The 22,031-nt window shown below is 24.4% G+C and overlaps 1 protein-coding gene across 1 annotated transcript in view; it reads left to right on the top strand.

Annotated features, from left to right (window-relative positions):
- Nucleotides 1-22,031, top strand: part of LOC111642544 (Down syndrome cell adhesion molecule-like protein Dscam2) — a 75,805-nt gene that overhangs the window by 46,082 nt on the left and 7,692 nt on the right. Inside the window, exons 3-6 of the mRNA XM_023388895.1 lie at nucleotides 14,363-14,524; nucleotides 15,685-15,844; nucleotides 16,814-16,865; nucleotides 20,481-20,757. Coding sequence (XP_023244663.1) covers nucleotides 14,363-14,524; nucleotides 15,685-15,844; nucleotides 16,814-16,865; nucleotides 20,481-20,757 — 651 coding nt within the window. The remainder of the gene's footprint in view (nucleotides 1-14,362; nucleotides 14,525-15,684; nucleotides 15,845-16,813; nucleotides 16,866-20,480; nucleotides 20,758-22,031) is intronic.

Below are 22,031 nucleotides of genomic sequence, written 5' to 3'. Positions count from 1 at the left end.
AAATTTTTAAAAATAATTTTTTATTATTAATTTTATATTTTAATCTACATCGTGTTTCCTGAAATTTTAACAACAATTTGACTTATATATAATATATATATAACAAATATATTACTATTTCAATTTTAAAAATATTAGCAGCATTTATAGTTTTAATGTAGCAGCTTTATTAACAAAACTTCATAGTTTCTAGTACGTAAAGTGTTATTTAGATTGTTCATAACATCATACAACGTTAATTTACCTACATTCTGAGAAACTAACACTATAAACGTTTTCATTTCTATTGTTTATTTTGTCTAGTATTTAACACAGATTTTCATTCTTATCCAAATTACAATTATTATTCGAGATAGTAGCATCAGTTAGTACATTAGAATACAGCTACAGTTATAGTATAACCGTTCCTACTTTAATATTGATTCTTTGATTAAGCATTATATTATTTAAATTTATATTTATAATATAAACATATTTTATGATATATAATACATTAGTAACATAAAATTATTGTTATAAAAAAAATAAATAACATTTTATTTAAATTTAAAATATACAATATATTTTTAAACAAAGTTTATTTTCATCTTCCTATTTTGAATAAAATCAACAATAGATTATATCTTAGTAAAAATAGTAACATTTATAAAGACAGAAATGTTTTCGATGTAATATTATCTTTAATTTCAACTTAATGCTTTTCATTGTTTAACAATAATAATTATTATTATAAAAATAAATATTTTATTCAAAAATATAAAATTTTTTCTTGTAATTTTTTAAAGTTTGTCTCTAAATTGAATTGATATCATTTAAATATATTATTGACTTGCACCCAGTTGTAAAGTAATGAATAATCAAATATATTATTTACTAAAAATTACCAGAAATAATCTCAAAAAAATGTTCACTCTTTTAATCCTATTTAAAATTTTCTTTTGTTTTTTTTTCCTGTACAAGAACAAAACAACACAATTCAATTATTCCACTTTTATAAATTTTTCTTTTCTTATATTTACCTATCTCATTTAGAAAGTATATTAGCAGCATAAAGTTACTACCTTACTTCTGATCATTACAAGTCTCATTAATTAGTAATCTAATTTTACAAGACATAATTGTTTCATTATTATCAATTAAAAATTGTTAAAGGAATAATGTAAAATTTACTAAGTTGTTTATACATTTTGAGAAGAAATCTATTCTGGGATTTAAATAAAAAGTATTTTTTGAGGAATAAATTTTTAATGTATTTATATATATAAAAAAGAGTACTTGATAATTAAATTTTATCAATAAAAGTAAACAGATATATTCGATAGTTACTAACAAACATAGAAGAGAGAAGTTGAATAAAGAAAAATAAATATTAAAAAACAGAAATGTATTAAATTTTTCTTTAAAATACTTCTAGTGAATTTTTAAAATAAATTTTAAACGTTTTTCATATTTTATCTTTTAAAAAATTAATTTTAATTTTAGCGTTAAACTAAATTTATCAATACTCTCATGAAGGAGTTTTATCAAATAAGATTAAAAATTTTTGATTTATAGAAAATTTTATAATAGATAAATTTCCTAAATTTATAAATTTTGATGTAATTTATTCAATTTATTTTAATATATTTTCTGAAATTTAATAAAGTATTTAATACACAGTTTTAGAGTATCGTCAACAATTTAATTACCATCAATTTAAATAGATTTTATAAGTAAATTAATGTTATTTAACACATAAATAGCATTTAAAAAATATAATAATAATTTCTACAATTTAAACTTAAAATTAAGTATTTAATTATAATAAAAATTTTTATTTTTATTTACTTATTTATCGTAAAATTATTGTATCACGAAATTATCATAAAATTACAAAGTTAAAGGTTAAAAAGTTTAAAGTTGTAGATAAAATTTCATTCATAAAACTATGCACGAAAGTTTCTATCTAAAAATTAAATGGTTATGAACTAATCCAGTAATTTATCATTTTTCTGAAGAAAATGATAGAAGATGATATAAAAAGTATCTGGATAGAAAAGATAAGAAATGGGATTTTTAGCAACGAAGTGCTGTCGATATATTAATAAATGATCAAACTCAGAATAAAGAAATATAACTCTCTTAGCACTACTTATCTAGATAAATATTCTTACAAAATTTATTTTAACATTAAATATTTTACGGTCTGAAGTAAGTGAATAAATATATTTCACAATATTACGTAAAATATTAATATATATTATTAATTCATTCATATTTACAATTCTAAGCTTATTATTTTATCTATTAAATTTATAATATTTAAAGAATAACCATTAAAGCAAAAATCTTTTAATCTTTATTTTCTTTTTTTCTCATTTTCTTTGTGAGGGTTACATTAAAATCGATTATTTCGAGTAAAATTTAACAATTCTTTTGTTTTTAATTGGTTTCGTGGTTTTTTCCTTTGTTGATAGAATTTGATATATTGATATTTTTATAATTTTAGCATAAAAGTGAGTAGAATTATAGTTTCTAGAGACAGGATGAACATCATTCCGAACTCTATGAATGATATTAATCAATAGAGGATTATCTTATAAGTACACTAAATGATTTTTTGGGGATCCGAGATTAAGGGACTTCATACAGAAGTAATTACATATAGAATTCAATTTATAATTATTGAATGAAACATTAAAGGAGACTGGAAATCAGCTGCCTCGATGAGATTTCCAGTAAATTCGTGATTGATATTAATAAATATCAGATTTCTCTCCAGTTTAATTCATTAATAATTCATTAAAATATATATGTTTAAACGGATATTCATATATATATAATAGAATGTCTGTTGTCTGTACTCTATACACGTTTTTGAATACATTTTTTTATAGTTACTTTCTAGGATTGTAGGATTGACGGAATAAGGCAATGGAGGATCTACCAAAGGGATGTACCAAAGGGATGTCAGTTTCTCACAGAAGTTCTATCTGGCGATAGAACTTCTGTGAGAAACTGACCCTATTTAGGTGTTATACAGTGAAGAAAACCCAGAAAACACCATGTGGTTAGTTTGTTGGTCAGGCACGAACCGACGATCAACTACCAATTTTCAATGGTTTCCACTCGACACTGGTGGGCCTATTCTCTAGGACTTTGCGAAAAAATATAATGTTTTTACTTATCATTTTTCTCCTGGGCAGCGCTAGGCATATCTGCAAGTTTAATTTATATATTTCATGTATATTATATGACTAAATTATTTCTTCTTTTGTATTTTTCCTCTTTATTTTGAATTCTTTAGTATTTAGTCACTGTTATACTCCATAAACAGAACATTTTTAGAATAAAATTTAATGAGAAAAGTATTATCAGTTTCAAAATGAATATTTTAAAAATTCGAAAAATAATAAGAAATATTATAGATAAAATTAATCAAAAATTAAATCTGTTTAAATGTCTCTTATCTTCAGCATTTAATAAGGTGCATTATTTTAATTACAATTCTAATCTAACTTGACCTACATTGAAACTAATTAATATGACTAATTAAACATGGAGATATTTCTGTCAAAACTAAAAAATAAAATGTATTATATCGAACTAAGTTGATAAGTTCTAATTGAAATTTAAAAAAAAATTAGTCATGTTCAAAATAAAAGTTGTTAATCTCTCCTGTTTATTTTTAATATTAAACTGTAAGATTTAATACTAAAAATCTTATATAAACTGTATTTTTTAATATAGATAAAAAATTCCGGACGAAATTATAAGTTAATATATCAGGAAATTTAATAACAGAAAATTTAATAAAACAATAAATAAAAATTTTGATTTTGTTTACGAAAATAGAATATTTAATTTTATATAAAATAAAATGTTAAATAAAATTTTTTCATTTTTTTAAATGTAAAATTTTAATTTTTTTATATGAATTTTTAAAGTTTTGTAGTGAGGATTATATATATATTCTCATTTATTATTACTGTTATCATCTATATATAAGCTGCATAAGAATTTAAGATTATATATGTTAAGATTGGAATAGTGCATTAACATGAATTAAAGCGAATGATATACTTTAAGTATCTCATTCACTCAACATATATGGTTGATTGTATCAAGATAGTTGATGATACCATCAATATGATAGCAGAGTGATGTCATTAATCATAAGATGATGATGCCGTTTATTATAAGTTATCAAATATGTTTGTATTATTTATTTAAAAAAATATATGACTTATGCTATATAAAAGTGATATAAAACTTATTCGGAATCATAAAAATTCTGTTAAACAAGTTTTATTATATTTTATTATTCATTAGATATTGAAGAACATAATGAATTGTAGTTTAACAATAATAAAATTTTACAATTTGTAATTTCAAGTAAGGGAACATTTAAATTCAAACGAAAACCAAATTAAGTTTAAACATCGTAAATTACCTTTTCAGAATTCAGACAGTTTATAAGAGAGAACTGAGACAAACTCGAATAAAGTCAATTTGGATGCAGAAAAATCGGATTGATCGAGTTTGAACGTTGATGATTCCTACCCATGAGAATTTTTCTATTTTCAGTGAGAATCCAAATGGGAATCAATCAAAGGTAGTGACTTCATCAATTATTTTGAGCGTTAAAATTCCATTGTTTGTCAAAAAAGCCAGAAAATAACTGTTTACGATACAATATTTGATTATTGGTTAGAAAGTGAAAAACTCTTCGCCTTCTAAACAGAACTTTTTCCTGTTTTGTGTTGTTTCTTTTTTGTATTCATTCATAACGAAAACGTAATCAATTTTTTACATAAATATAGTAAGAAACTTGATTATATTATATAATATCGTAATTAAATTTGTAGTTTAAATTATTAAGATTTAGTAAATAAATAGTATAGATATACAACTTGCTGAGTAAACTGGAAAATTACAATAGAATATGTGGATGTAAGAAGATAAAATGATTTGATCTTATTTGTACTTCACAACTGTCCAAGAGCAGGAAGTTAATTTGCTCATGTGAAACAGGTTAATTGAAAGTTGGTCCAAGAAAGTTACAAACCTAGTTCCCTCATGTGTATGTGGAAAACGAGATCTCCTATAACATCTAAATTGGTATCGATCCAAAGAACACTTTTCGATACAGATTAAGCGCGAGCTGAATAGTAATTTAACCATGATATTATTCTATATAACTTATTATAACTTTAATTTAAAGGTTACTCTTATATATATTGTGTAAAATTTGATATATTAATAATTTAAAGCTCACCTAAAGTCTTTACAAGTATCAATTTTCATAATTATCTTTAATAGAACACTAATAATAGGACCGATGATCATAATTATCCTATTGCATTTTCCAGTACAACTTAATTATCTAAATCATCATGGGTAAAATTTAGTATTTAGTTTCACTTATATAAGTAATTAATTCTTAATCTAGAAGCGATAATTAATCTGCTATACATAGGATAAGTGATTACTGATAAATATTAAAGATATATATGAAAGTTTATTCTAAATATAGTATTTAAAATATAATTTCTATGGGAATAAGTTAAATTATTGAAAATATTTTGTTTTAAAGTTCGAAATAATCCTGAAAAATTGTTTTCACTAGAGTGAAATTTGTATAATGAACTTGAAAGAAATCACAAAATAATGAATTTAAATAGCAAAACTATTAAAATAAATCCAAAACTTTCCTTTTTCTTAACTTATTTTCATTTAAATTTGCGAAATATCATTTAAACAGTTTATTTTAATGCACTTTACTTCAATCGACTTTCCACTTTTATATCTAAGGTATTAAAGATAATCTTACATGAATTAAAAGTAAATTTACTTAAAATATACAGTGTTATTAATACTATAAAAACATAAATCTTAAATAAGATTATAAACATGTTTAAAGATTAGTGCACTGTATTTAATAAAAATCTTCTAATGACTTTCGAACTAATTATTATAAAAACGAAAAATTTTTGTTTTTTATTCTTGTTTTATTATATAAATTGCACAATTTCACGATTAATGTTTTATTAAATCTATTTTATTAAAGTAAAATTTTTATATATTATATAAATAATATTTAATTTTTTTGCTATTGAAATTAATACAAATATTTATATATAAGAACTTATCAGAGATCTGAATAATGTTAAGTGACTGAAAAAAAAATAATTTTAATTGAAAAAATTTATATCACATTTTTTAAAATCAATTTTAAAACATTAATACAAGTTTTGTTATTTTAAACTATTTTTTATTTTAAAAACATTCGTGTTGATAACATAAGAACGGGGCTATTAAGTAGTCATGAATGCTCATACATAACTGCTATTATTTAAGTTTGTTTGTAATTCTTACTAAACAAAACAAAATTCTTACATCACACTAGCATCCAATTTAATATAAAATACGTTTTCGATCATTTTCAATGATTATCGTCAGGTTCTGATTGGACAAAACGTTCAAATAATTTGTTGGGCTGCAATTTGGAAAAAAACTGTAGATCTATAAATTCTCTCTGTTGTCTGTCCTTCCTGAATATCAAGAACAGTGTTAGATACATAAAATCCGAGACCAGATATGGAAAGAAAAGGGATACAGAGTCCCGATTAATTATATACTAACTTCCGATTTGTACCTAAAATTACTTTATTTCAATTCAAATGTTTTCCTCCGAAAGGATTTAGATAGATTATTGCATGACTCTATTACTAACTGGAAAAGTATGATGTATAGGGGCAAGCCACTACTAATTTAAGATGGAGAACATACATTTTAAATTAAATAAATTAAAAATATGATTAAAAATTGCTGTCCGGCATTGTAACAATAAATATTTGCTCGTATAAATTTAAATTCGCGTATCCATGACGCAATTAAAGAATATAATAACATATATATATATTTTAAAATTCTTAAAGAAAATGGAACAAAAATAACACATTAAAGCATATAAAAATTGGTAATTAAACATAATCAAAATGTTAAAATGTGAAAGAAAGTTTTAAACTTAAATCTAGATGATTTAAGAGATTGAAAGTTACAAATTCGAAATACAGCTGTGTTTAACGAATGCTGATTTGCATTAAAAATACTTTTTAATGAAATAATTTATTATTTATTTTATTAATTAAAATTATAAGTAAAATAGAGAATTTTCTAGGATTATCATATATCTGTTTGTATGCCAAATTTTCTTCTTTAGAAATATGATATTTTAATATTTTCCCTTTTAGAAAAAATAGAACAGAGAAAAATAGTTGTTATCGTATTTGTTTTGAACAGAACATTGATTGGAATGAATTTTCTGTTCGAAACTTTAACTCAGAAAACTCAATTCACTTATAGAAGATAACTAATAACTTATGTAATTAAACAAGTTTTAAAGTTATTTTACTTTTAGTTGCTCCTCTTGAAAGAAGAATAAATAATAATGAATCTCAGTTCGAAATGAAATGGAACTTTATTAAATTTCTCAAATATTTCTTGTTTTAACTACCATTCAACTATTCATAATAAATTCTAATTGTTTGTGTCGGTGTCTTGAGAGCTTTGTTTATTTCTAATCCGCGGGAACACATTCATATTGAATAGAATTAATGATAATTACAATTGTGTACGATTGCTTATAATAGTTAAACATAATAACCGTCAGAGAGGAAAATTAGGATATTTTGGTAAAATTTTAAAAATTCTAGGCTCTTTAAAGTAGACTTGTCCGGGGTAAAGATGGCATCTGGTAACTCTAGAATATGTTTGTATTAGTTAAAATGTTACCTGAAATTCAAATTTCAAGTCACATGTAGATGTCGAGTATTTTATGTATAACATATTTTTTTTTAAACAATACTTTTTCTTTAAATTTGAATAATTCATTCATCTTAGACTACTGATTAGAATAAATAACTCCTTTTTCTTAGAGGGGAAAAAACTTTATTCATTTGAATATTCTTAAATCTAATTCTTATAGAGGCCATTTTCTATTTTAATCATATATTTTCTAAGCTGTAACTTATAATTTTTTAATGTTATTTTAATAAAAAATTTATTTTTATATATATTTTTTGTTTTTTAGAATATTTTTATGTTATTTTAGTATTGATTTAATTTAATTTAATTTAATTTTTTATATATTATTAAGTTGCTATTTATAAATGATATTTAAGTTCAAATTTATAAACCTTTTCACATTTTAACAATTTATATTTAATGATTGAATATTTAATGTTAAAATTTAAAAAATTCATAAAAATTTAAATTATTTTATGAATATAAAATTCTATAAATAAAAGAATTGTACATTATCATCCAACGGGGTAGACAATGAGGAAATAAGTCTGCAGCCATATATGACATTCTGATGTCATTCTATCCAGTTTCATCTCAATTTTACCTAAACTATAACATCTTTCACATTGTCAAATCCATTCTCATTCAACTCAGTTTAAGTTTGTGCTTAAACTTAAATCTGTGCCCATCATTTTCGGGCCATTACTCTGTGTCAGTAAGAAGAACTAGATTTATTCCATCTTATGTTTGCTTGTCTGAGTCACTTTTAAGAGTAAGATATTTTCTAACTACTTTTACAATCAAACTGAGAGAATTTTCATGTAATATTCAACAATTTACTATAGTATTCTTTATAGCCTCTTTAATAATATACATTTTTCGCATTCACATTAATAAAATTTTATTGATTATTTTAAAATTAAATTCACATAAAACTATTTAAAAAATTTAAGTACTCTTCATGATTTTTAAAAAAGTTTTAAATTTCTCAAATCTGATATTCTTTATGAATCGTGTCTGTTTATGAAAGGAAAAACTTAATTTAAAACCTAAAAAATAGGCCTATGTATTAAAAAAGAACTATTTATATATTCACTAGTCATAATTCAGTTTGTGAAAACTAAACTAAAAATGTTTGTATATTTTATTAAATCTTTACAATATATATATATATACTTAAGTTACTTTTAAAATATTTATTCAAAGTAAGACACGAATTTAAGAATAAAAAAAAATTGTACTTAAAAATTAAATCACGTAGAGTTTATTTCTATAAAATTTCTGACACGCAAACCAATGATGAAAATATTCTTTATCAATTTATAATTTGTTTTTACATTTAATACCATTAAATATATCTTAGAAATATTACAAGTAAGCATTTATTTCAATAGAAAAACTTGCATTTCAACTTGCATTTCAAAATATTGATAAGTTTAAGACGTGGAACGTTACTATTTACATCTGAATTAAAGTTTTATTTGAAAGTAAATTCTATTTTTTTTTCTTTCATACTGTCAAACAAATTAAAGATCATTCTATAAAAAAAGATAAAGATTGTAGTTCTGATATTAAGTCTTTAATTTTAAAGGTAATTACAGTCCTTTATAGAGCAATTGATGATTAGAAAAAAGGGAAAAGAAATAAAATCAGAAGAAAGAATTCATTTAATAGCCTCTTGAAACATTATTCTTCAGTTATAAATTCTACCTTTGAGATTTTAAAAACTGGAATAATGCCCTGAACAATCTTAAATCTAAATTTATACTAGATTATTCAAAAGAAAGAAATATACTAAAAGATCATTATCTACAGTAAAGGATATTTGTATATAACCTTAAAATTAATTTACATGAAAGAGAAAATTGGTCTCAATTGACAGAGAATGTAAAAATGTTAAAAGAAGAATGAATGCTTTTTACTAATAACCTACAAAAATTTTAATATTTTAAAAGAAAGCTAACTAGGAAAAATAATATCTGTAATATTTATATATGTTTCTTGGTTTTTTCATATTGTTATATACTTGAAACATGTGGAAAGTTAACTAACAGAAAGAGTAAGAAATATAAGAAAGCTTGCAATTTGTTCGTTACTAATAGACATTATCAGATAGAATTACATCTCTTGGTACACTTTTATTTGATTATATACTTTTAATTGAATAAAAAAAAATAATACAAAATCTAATTTTATGTAATATTCTTAGAAAAATAATTCTTAATCCATGACGCAATTAAAGAATATAATAACATATATATATATTTTAAAATTCTTAAAGAAAATGGAACAAAAATAACACATTAAAGCATNTATCTCGAGATAGAACTTCTGTGAGAAACTGACCCTATTTAGGTGTTATACAGTGAAGAAAACCCAGAAAACACCATGTGGTTAGTTTGTTGGTCAGGCACGAACCGACGATCAACTACCAATTTTCAATGGTTTCCACTCGACACTGGTGGGCCTATTCTCTAGGACTTTGCGAAAAAATATAATGTTTTTACTTATCATTTTTCTCCTGGGCAGCGCTAGGCATATCTGCAAGTTTAATTTATATATTTCATGTATATTATATGACTAAATTATTTCTTCTTTTGTATTTTTCCTCTTTATTTTGAATTCTTTAGTATTTAGTCACTGTTATACTCCATAAACAGAACATTTTTAGAATAAAATTTAATGAGAAAAGTATTATCAGTTTCAAAATGAATATTTTAAAAATTCGAAAAATAATAAGAAATATTATAGATAAAATTAATCAAAAATTAAATCTGTTTAAATGTCTCTTATCTTCAGCATTTAATAAGGTGCATTATTTTAATTACAATTCTAATCTAACTTGACCTACATTGAAACTAATTAATATGACTAATTAAACATGGAGATATTTCTGTCAAAACTAAAAAATAAAATGTATTATATCGAACTAAGTTGATAAGTTCTAATTGAAATTTAAAAAAAAATTAGTCATGTTCAAAATAAAAGTTGTTAATCTCTCCTGTTTATTTTTAATATTAAACTGTAAGATTTAATACTAAAAATCTTATATAAACTGTATTTTTTAATATAGATAAAAAATTCCGGACGAAATTATAAGTTAATATATCAGGAAATTTAATAACAGAAAATTTAATAAAACAATAAATAAAAATTTTGATTTTGTTTACGAAAATAGAATATTTAATTTTATATAAAATAAAATGTTAAATAAAATTTTTTCATTTTTTTAAATGTAAAATTTTAATTTTTTTATATGAATTTTTAAAGTTTTGTAGTGAGGATTATATATATATTCTCATTTATTATTACTGTTATCATCTATATATAAGCTGCATAAGAATTTAAGATTATATATGTTAAGATTGGAATAGTGCATTAACATGAATTAAAGCGAATGATATACTTTAAGTATCTCATTCACTCAACATATATGGTTGATTGTATCAAGATAGTTGATGATACCATCAATATGATAGCAGAGTGATGTCATTAATCATAAGATGATGATGCCGTTTATTATAAGTTATCAAATATGTTTGTATTATTTATTTAAAAAATATATAAATTACAAAATTGAAAAATATCAAAGTCAAGGAAAGAGCGGAATCGCCAAATTGAATGAGTTGCATGCTTTTGAAAGTTTTCCATAAATTTCTTGTAGTTTGAAATTCTCTTCGACAATTCCAGAAATTCCATTGAAAATGGACTATTTGGTAATTTTTAGTTTTAAAAAAGCACAGTTAAAAATGATAATTTAAGTTCATTCATTTTACGACATCGTCAAATTAAAAGTAATTAAAATAAATCATGATCAATACTAATTATTTTCAGCGCCATAAGTTAAATTTAAATGCGGATTTATCTTCATTTAATTTAAATCTGTTCTCATTATACCATTATTCATCTCCTTTAAACTGTATAAGAAGGGTCTGGACATGATATATACGTCTACCAACTTAAACACTCAGAAAATCAAGACCAAATATTTGATACGTAATCTTCTTAACAAGAAGAGTTTGAAAAATGTGCTATATTTTATTGGCATACTTTATTCTCTTATCTATGTAAAGCTATCGATATTGCTTATTGGATTTATTCAATAATACATCAGATATCACCTAAAGTAGCAGTCGATAAAATAATGAGTGCAATATCCGTATAATATCCTTTCAAGTATCTATATTGAATAACTTTAAAGAGCAGTTTTCCTTAAGTAAAATTAGAATAAAAGTGAGAGAAATAATAGCATTTATGATCTCTTTAAGTTGAATTTTTTTAAATACTACTTTAATAGCGAATTAATAACGTAAGATTATAGATATGTGGATACAATTTGTTGCTTAATTAGCATCGAGTCGAACGTTTCAACAATCGTTTGATTTGTATGTGCAAAAGGTAGCTCATTTCTTTCAGCATTGCTTTTTCGATAACAGGTTTGTTGGAGGGATAATCGATATGCTGCACTCCTTCCAATAAAGTTTCCCTATCGAATAAAGTATTTGCTTTCTTTCTTCCAGAGTAACCTGTAATTTTGCGAATTTAAATGAATAAAAATGTTTCAATGGATTCTAATAGATCGGATTTTTTAATGATATTTTAATAAGTAATAAAATTACAAAAAGAACAATTGGAAAAATCTAACACGCATAATTATTTATAATGACTGCGTTTATGTTATACAATTAATTACGTGTGTCTGCATTTTAATTAACTATACTCTTTGTAATATTTACAACAATTATTTTGCTATGTTTATAAATATCCACAATTCTTACTCAGCAAATTTTCTACTAAGTACCGTGATATTTATGCAGTATTTGTACTGCACATATTCATATCATAAATATAATTATTTACTTTATGTCATGTTCATCTTATATAAACTTTTATCAAAATTCATATCAATTAATAACGTTTATGTTAAATTTAAGTGTAAATAATTTTAATATATTTTAATGAATATACTGATAATTTCAAATTATATATAGCCTATTTATATATATATGCATTTAAATAACTATAATTATAGATTAATTTTCTGGTGCATAGTTGCAGGTAATGCAACAGTATTGAATAATATTCTAATTTAAATTCATTACAGTAATTTATAAAATATGTAAATTAGTTAAAAATAAAATAATATTTTATATAAGTTCAACACTCTTTCTGTTTATTTATATTTAATTAAACATTCTAAAGAGGTAATAAACTCTCAAAATTTCATTAGTTTTGAAAGTTACCCGATTTAAAAAGGATTTTTCCCCCCTTCCATAAATAGCTGAAATGATAGGTTGCTGCAGTAACAATGTTACATAAATTGAATATTGCAGAATTGCATTAATTTCACGCCGAATTAACAAACGAGATTTCTGATGAGATTGTTTTTCTGTTAACGCAGTTCAAACACATTATTGATCTTTTCGAAAAGAAAATAGAGTTAGAACTACGTGTTGCTACAATTTCGTTATACCGATAACATATAACGATGTTTGTGTCAACGGTTGTTTTCAGCAACAGCAACTTTCATCGAAAGTACCATTTACGGGACAATACATCTTCCACGGTTACAGAGAAATACAACCGTCTCATCATTCATTTTCACTTGCTCGATAATTTTTTCTCTTAACTATGAAATGCTTCTCTTCAAGAGTTATGTACTTTTCTCATTAGGCCTACCCCCTTTCTACAGACAAGTAAAAATTTCATTACATCGCCGATCAATCTTCGCCACACTTTCCTTCTTTTTTTTTTATCTCGAGACAAAAGTCGTCACCGTTGTCTAGTCCCACGAGAATATTCTCTGAAAAGCACTTAAGGTTTAAGAAATTAAAGTCTCGTGTAGGTATAAGGTCTTATAATACATTTCATTTGTCTAATGCCCTGGGTATGCCATCTTTTACGCAGCCGATTGCTAAGATTGCCTGATTAAATGTCTATGATTTAGCAGGTAATAGATAAGGTTGGGGATTTCTCATGTTACACTTTGTAATAAGGAAACTGTCAGTTCTCTTGACTAATGATCTAGATGCGTTGAGTTTGATACTATGAATTATGTGAATTTGTTGGGAATTTTTTTTTACCTTCTTAAATAACTATAATAAATATGCCAACAGTCACACAACTTTCAATTTTATTTCGCACCATTAAATTTTGTTGCCGTATTGATAGTGTTGAACAATAAATTAAATCTTTCATTTGTTTCTTGTGCAAAAAACATTAAAAGTTGTAATTGTTTCTCTTAGTACTTCTGGACCTAAAATCTTCGCTATACTTCTCTAAATTTAAAAACAATTTACGTATTCTATCGTATATTTAAAACAGTATATTAATTATTAAATATTAAATGTTTTCTTGATTAAATTTAAAATTTTATTATGTTTATAGAGTGCTGCTGGTACATTTTTATTGTTAATCATGAAAATTTAATGTATTGTAACTTTAAATACCTTTTCTATTGCAATATTATATATTTAATTCTCTATTTTCCTTAATGTATACTTTATTTGACTTGTTAAAATCACTGAACAGATGGATATTTCTTGTTTATATTGATTGCAAATGTTTGTTCTAGTGATCTCGCACCATTATTCGGTAGAAACCCACGACGAGTTTGTGCTGAAAGGTAACACAGCTGTTCTTAGATGTCACGTTCCTGGATTTGTCAGAGAATATGTGAAAGTGACTGCTTGGTTTAGAAAACCAAACGAAGAAATAACTGCTTCTTTACTCGATGGTATGGAAAAATTACTTCTTGATACTAAAGAAAATCTTTACATCCATAATTAGCTTTTAATATATAAACATCAACTCTTATAAATTTTCATATTGTAAATATTATCATATTAATTATTTAAATTTCATCTTCAAAAATATATTTAAATACATTAAATTTTTTTTGTAATAGTATTAAGCTAATATATTTCTTTTAAAAAAATTTAAATAAAAATAAACATAACTGAAAGAAAATTAACAATGCAAATCAAAAAACTTTTCGAAATTATTTTTATGACATTTTAATATCTAGCTGTCTAAAACTGAATAAAACCTTTGAAAATAGTAATTCATAAAGTTAATTACAAAATCGAAATGACCCATCTTTCTATAAAGTTATAACATCATAAATTTTTTCTTTCATTAGTTTTCTGCAGAAAATTCTTGAAATGTCATCGCAAAGTAAAAATTAATTTTGATTAAAAAAAATTGTGCAACTTTTCATGTCTTCTTTTTTTTTTACAAATTTAATTTCTAGTAGCTATAAAAAGAATTTTATATGATGTACCAATTTTATTTATTTTTGAATATATTTTTTGTAGATATACAAAAATCAAAATTCGATTTCTTTTCTTAATAATTTGCAAAAAAAATGTAAAAATAAATAAATTATTTTAANTAATATTTAAATGTTTTATTTTTAAATATTTAATTTAATTATTTTAACACGTTATAAAAATTTAGATTTTAAATTTAACATTTTATATAAAATTTTTGTCTTTAAAATATCTTTAAAACATTTTTAGTTATTCGTTCTGTATAAAAATTTATATAATTTAACTATATTAATGTATATAAATATAAATATTATATTTATTTATTTTTATAATTTTATAAGAATGTAATACATTAAATACAATCCTTAAATTCCTTTACTTAGCTTGATATAATATTTATTATTTTAGTTATAAATGTATTAAAATGAATATAATTATGTATTAGATGAGAACGTAAGCAATAAATCTGCTCATTGTAAATTGTTAATGCCTATAATATAAATTTATATATTGTTTGATATCGGAACATTATTTCGTATCGCCCATACAGGGTAATTGAGATATACATCTATATTATTGATGAAACATTGTTGATACTGTTTGAAAATTGACATTTTTCTTATAGGTAGATATAGTTTGTTTCCAAGTGGTGAACTGCATGTAAGAAATGTTGTACAGTCAGATGCTGCTAGTAGCTATATGTGTCAAGCTCAACACCGTTTGACGGGGACTGCTGTACTCAGCAATTCTCAAGGAAGAATCGTCGTTACAGGTAATGGGAAGTGGTAGGAGGTATGTTAAAGGAAATCGTTGAGGCAAGTCGCAAAACTATATTCGTTTTGACGTCGACGGATGGGTTCGACGTGTCTCTAACCTCATTCGATAGACACAAGGCGTCTTGCAACTTTTCAATTTTCTTTATAGTCCAACTTGTCGCTACTTTAGGTGATTAATTATCGTTGTATTCAAACTGAGACTATAGTATTGTTTACCGTGTCACTTCACTGAGCTCATGGTAATTAAAGCGATTTCGCAATTTCGTAGTTAAGTGAGTGGGGGAACTGTAATCCCATCTCTTTATTGTAAGCTATCTCGGTGCGTCTTGGGGACACTTTCAACTTTACTTTCTTAAGAAATAATCGATAAAACAGGAGTTTAAAATTCGTATTTTCTTGAAATTAAGCAAAGTCCTCCTGGCTTCGGTTTAATTGTTATCCAGATTGCGATAGGGATGGAATGAGACTCTAACGCTTTTATCTCGGTAATGAGGAGATTTAATCTAATTGATATTGTTTTCTTAATGATTATAATAGTTAAAAAATATCTTTAAATTCTTAGGTTACATCTACAATAAAGCTAGAGTGAAAATTATCGTTTGTCTTTACGTAACGTTATTAACTACAGATAAACAAAAATATGAATATTTTAATAATATTTTTAAAAATCAATATAATTAAATTATAGCATATTGTTAGAAGATTTTCATACTTTTATAAAATAAACGTTTGATTTATGCAAATTAAACGAAAATTTAAATATTTAAATATTCATTATATCAGTTAAGTAAGTATTGAAGCGGAGTGCGAATAATAAACATTAAATTAAAGAAGGGAATTTACAGAAATTTCAGAGAAAATTAACAAAAATAATATGCTTTAATACTTTATCAACATTCATTACTCGTATTTATGATTTATTTTATTTAAAATACAAAAATACTATTTTAACCCGTAATTGTTGATAAGGTAGAATAGGTCGAGGATACCCAATACTGCTCCAATGAAGCAGACAAAATTACAACGAATTGTAATTACTTTTATAGCTATTTTCTGGAAGATCGATTATTATATTGCAAAGCAATTTTTCTGTAACGATAGGGAAAACAGTTTCCAGTTTTTGATCGATAAAATTTAACGAGGTCTGGTCCTTTTAGTATTGTATGTATGCTTATTTGGAATCGGCAAGAACACATTGATCGTGTAATAATTTAGTATAAAGTTATTTTTTACCAATTAAATAATGATCTTCCAATAAAATACAAAACGTGTTACAAAATTCCTAAGACAGTAACAACGAAATAATTAAAGTGAATTTGTAGTTTCTATTAATTTATTATATTGTCTACGTTAACAAATATAATTATCTTAGAATAATATATGTGATTAGTCATATAATTTAAAATTAAATTAAGTATATGTTATTACGTATTCTCAAGAATGTCAATAATAATAACGTTGTAATCATCATCTTCGCTTTGATAATCAATGCTTTAATCCGTTTAAAGTTAAAAATTCGGTTAATTTAAATTAGAAGTTTGGAACTANCCACAATTTTACCTAATCTTTCTACATATCAGAAAGCGGTCAAGTAGCTAATTGATGCTCGTAATTTCATAAAGTTTACACATCCTCTAACACATTTCACTCATTTTATTTATGAGGCTGTCTGTCATGAAGTACAGTCTATAAAAATATTAAATATGACGAAAGTTTATGTTGGAGATTTGAAAATCCGAAAGGTAACAATAGTAGCTATAGGAATATTAGAATTGTCATATATTTCTGTACCAATTCATTTCTACTGTTTCATTTATTATATTTTGTATTTTCAGATAGTTTTGTATTTTTCAATCGATATGGCAGTATCGATTCGGATTTACAACTTTCTTTACTATATTTCTACTTGATATCATGTGTAGTTACAGATAATCATATTAAATTCAGTTGTTAAACATGAAATGGAAAATTTTCTTATTAATAATGCAAATTTCTGATTTCTTTCGACTAGCTTATTTCACAATACTATTAGAGAAGAGAGTAATAGCTAATTTTACTTAGCAATTAGAATTTAATTTATATTGAACAACGTCTCAACACTTGGGAAAAAAGTACTATAATATGCTCTTATGCTGTTTTATTCTAATTTGAATTTTGCATCCAATTAACAGTATTTATTTTAAGAAAATTAATTTCATAAAAAATTAAATTAATTTTCTTAAAATAAATATTTTTTCTATAAGCTTATGTGTGAATACTATTCATTAAGAAAGTAGCTCATTTGGAAGGATATGAGTCATCCTATACAAAACATAAACGACATTGAAACATCGATTATAGTCGTGAGAAATACCATTTTCTTCCATTCACTACGACTTTTAGAAAAGATTTAAGGATATCTTTCGCACAACCATCGACATTCTTATGCTTTCTTTTTATAAAGGGATTCTCATTTACATAAGCTGATAAGCAATTTCTCATTTGCATAATCCACTCTATCTATTTTCATATTATGGAAAATCGTTTGAAAGTTTAAGCGCTTTTAAAAAGTTTATAAAGTTTAAAATTTAAATATTATGTTTGTTTTAATTTATTATGTTAACTTAATTAAAGGTTATGAGATGAAAAGNTATTTTTATACGATTAAATTTGAAAGATAAATTAAAGCTGAATTTAAAAACTCGATTAAGATATGGAAGCTGTTATCGAGAAATTAGATCCTTATTTTTACTTATTTTTTTTGCAATCGTATTACAATTTTTTTCTTTTTTTGTATTATCAAGTTTTGAATTTTTCTAAACTCCGTATAAGCTTCTATTCAAAACTCTTAGCTGCAATAAAACGTGTGAAATCCTTCAATTTTCTTCTTCAGATGTTTCCTTTTTTACTATTGAATGATCCCAATTCATAGAAATTTCAATTCTCGATTCAATATTGCAAAATTTTACAAATCTTCTTCTATAATCTCAAGAAAAGATTTAAAAGATATTAGTATGCCAATGTTAAAGAATATAAACAAAATCCGTATCGATATAACCCAAATATAATATATTTTATTTTTATTTTAATTAACAATACTTTTAACCTCAACAACATATTATAAGCTTATGTTTCATCAAGATGTAACGTTGATAGTTTCTCACAGATAATCCTTCCAGTAATCTTTTAGTTCATCAGACAGGCTTTATTATCTTAACTGTGTAACTGTCGATATTCATTTATTTTTATTGTGATATATTTTCATTTAATAAATAACATTTATTATTTTTTTTACAATATTTCTTAAATTTTTTACATTATTAATTCTGTATTTTATGTAAGTTTTTTGGATGTTTTAATAAAAAATATGCATAATTTCATAAATTTAAAAGAAAATATTATAATTATTCCTTAAATAAATCAATTTTTATCAATTATCGAACAAAACTTATAGCATTGTTGAAGAATTAAGGTAATTAAATCGAATAGTTTAAAAAAATAATTTAAATAGTTTTAGCGTGTCTTTCATATAAAGTGGCTTACTGTGGAAATCGTTAGACAACTGAACAAGCAAAAATAACTTGTTAATTAGCACTTAAAAGTGTTTACTGTTTAATAATGTTTAAGAAAAAGGATGGACATGATATTCTTTAAATATATTTTTTATATTGTTTCTACAATCTGAAATATGTTATATTACCAGATGTCTACAAAATGCACTTTTAAATTATGACAGACGACATGTAAACAAAAATTTTACTTTCTTTTCTACTCCCATTTTCCGTTTATATTTTTGAAAATACATGTTCATTACTTATCCTGTTGAAAAAGAATCTAACGAGCATTTGTAAACAATTCGGAAGAAATTATTGATAATATTGTTTACTCTGCTAAGAAGAATTTTTTTTAATAAACCGTTTCATTTTTAAAATTTATAAACTTTTAAGTTAGGAAAAAATATATATTCATTTACTTTTAAAAGTATTTAAATTAAAGGACAACGTGGTGGATATAGGAAATGCATTTAAAATCGGTTTAACGATACGAGAAGCATGCCTAAAGACATTCTTCATGGAGACATTCTGACTAAACAGCTATCAAACAAATCGACCACATTTCGATTGTTATTCACTGGAAAGACTTAAGAGATTCCAAAACCAGTGTTGTACAATATAGATCCATTGTCTTGCAGAGAATCGGTGACAGGACGTCCCCTATCGAGTCTCATAGGGACATGTGCAATCAGCTAGATCGATTATGTCCCATGCTGCTAACCTTAAATTACTGTTGTCTCTAAATTGATTTACCCTGTAGTTCCCCAGGAGTTTCCCGCCTTCTCCATCAACCTTTAATTCTGATCGTTACAGGTTGAAATAAATGGTCTAGTACTTACCATCCCATCGCTTTCGGATGGTATCCATGGTTTCAGCACATACGATCGTAAGTTTAAGCTTCTTGTAGGAATAATGAATACAGAAATATGATTTAACTTACGGTTTAATGATTTTGCGTTTTCCCATTCATTGACCTACAACCGGAGTAAATTTAAACATTTCATTGCATTATCCATGAAAATTACATCTGTATGCTATTACATAAGCTTTATATTATAGCATTATAGTTTAAAAATTAAAAATAATAGCTTAATTAATAGTTAAATTTTATTTTTTCAGCTCCATTAATTGTAAATATTAGTCCAGCAGTCAAAATGGCCGATGTGGGTGATTTCGTAACTTTTAACTGCACGGTAACCGGTTACCCTGTAAATACAATTAGATGGTTGAAAAACAGTAGGAATGTCGTTGACGGTATTAGGGTGACAGTTCTAAGACAGTACCAGCTGCTAATTAGTGATATACAAAGGGAAGATCGAGGGATGTACCAATGTTTTGTCTTCAATGATGTAGAGTCTGCACAAGGCACTGCGGAACTCTTAATTACTGGTGAGTCCCTGGTTTTTCTAGACTTAACTGTGGCTAAGAAAGCTATCATCAATTAATTAAGAGTATAAACTAACTTCTGTAATGCTTCTGTCATTTAAGTTTGTTGCCATTAATTATGTCGTTTATTAGAAAAAATAAATATCAAATGATATATTTGAAAATATAAATATATTTTTTAAATTAAATTTTAAGTTTATATTAATTGAGTAGTTAAATTTTCAATTGGTTATTACACTAATTTTCATTCGAACTCGTAAAACGTTATGTATATTCTTGATTATATTGATTTTATTTATCATGTGATGTGACAAAATGGAGAGATGTTTAACATCCTTCATTCATATGTTAATGAACGTGCAGACAATCGAAATGATTGCTCTATCCATTAATTCTCCTTTTCAACAGCGATATGTTTGAAACAATAATGTTTTGTTATCTAGAATGGTAGATTTCAGACGTTCAAATCCATTTAAACACCGATAAAATTCTTATCAGATAGAGAAATATTTTAAGAAATTACTTTTTTCATATATTTCTGATGCTTCCAGTGCTCCTTATCTTTTCAACAATTCATAACTTGGACCACGTATATCGCTTTCAATTGAAATTTTCATGCTCTTACAGTATATAGAATAAAAATTTTAAAGTGTGTTGAAGTCACGTCGTGAAGATTAACATCTTATCTGAACGTTCATAATTTTAGTGAAAGCTTGTAACCGTAATTGCATTTTTTTCTCTAATATTTTTGCACTAAAACGGCGAAGAACTGACCTTTCTTCAGCTGTTAAATATGTAAATTGCCTAGGAAAATATTGATATCGTGATAATATTGGATCATAATGTTAAATTGGGAGAAAAGAAATTAGTTTACATGTTTTGAAAATGACTCTTACTAAATTTAAATTTGATATAGAATGTAATTATTTTAATGCAGAAAATACACCCGAAAGTTTATAATAATAACTTAAACATGTGCAAGAAATTTATTACTTTAATTAGGTGTAAATGTGGCTATTTTATTACTTTACTACTTGTGTTTGTAAAGATATTTATCCTCAAATAGCTTCCTACAATCGTAATGACTATCCTGTTTCGATATAAAACTTTTATGGTTAGTTTTGAGTATGTATAGAAATAATGTTATTTTCAGATTAGGCCATCTTTCAAGTCCTCAATAATGTAATTCTGGAGTGAATATAACGTAGGGAAAAAAAATAATTTTATTTTAAATTTTTCTGATTTTTTTTTCCCTACTCAAATTCAGTAGGAGTTAC

This window comes from Centruroides sculpturatus, unplaced genomic scaffold (genome assembly GCF_000671375.1).
Source record: "Centruroides sculpturatus isolate CEXI.00-Female unplaced genomic scaffold, Cexi_2.0 scaffold3, whole genome shotgun sequence".
Lineage (NCBI taxonomy): Eukaryota > Metazoa > Arthropoda > Arachnida > Scorpiones > Buthidae > Centruroides > Centruroides sculpturatus.
Note: the sequence above shows the minus strand (reverse complement) of the source record. Positions and strands in the feature narration are given on the sequence as shown.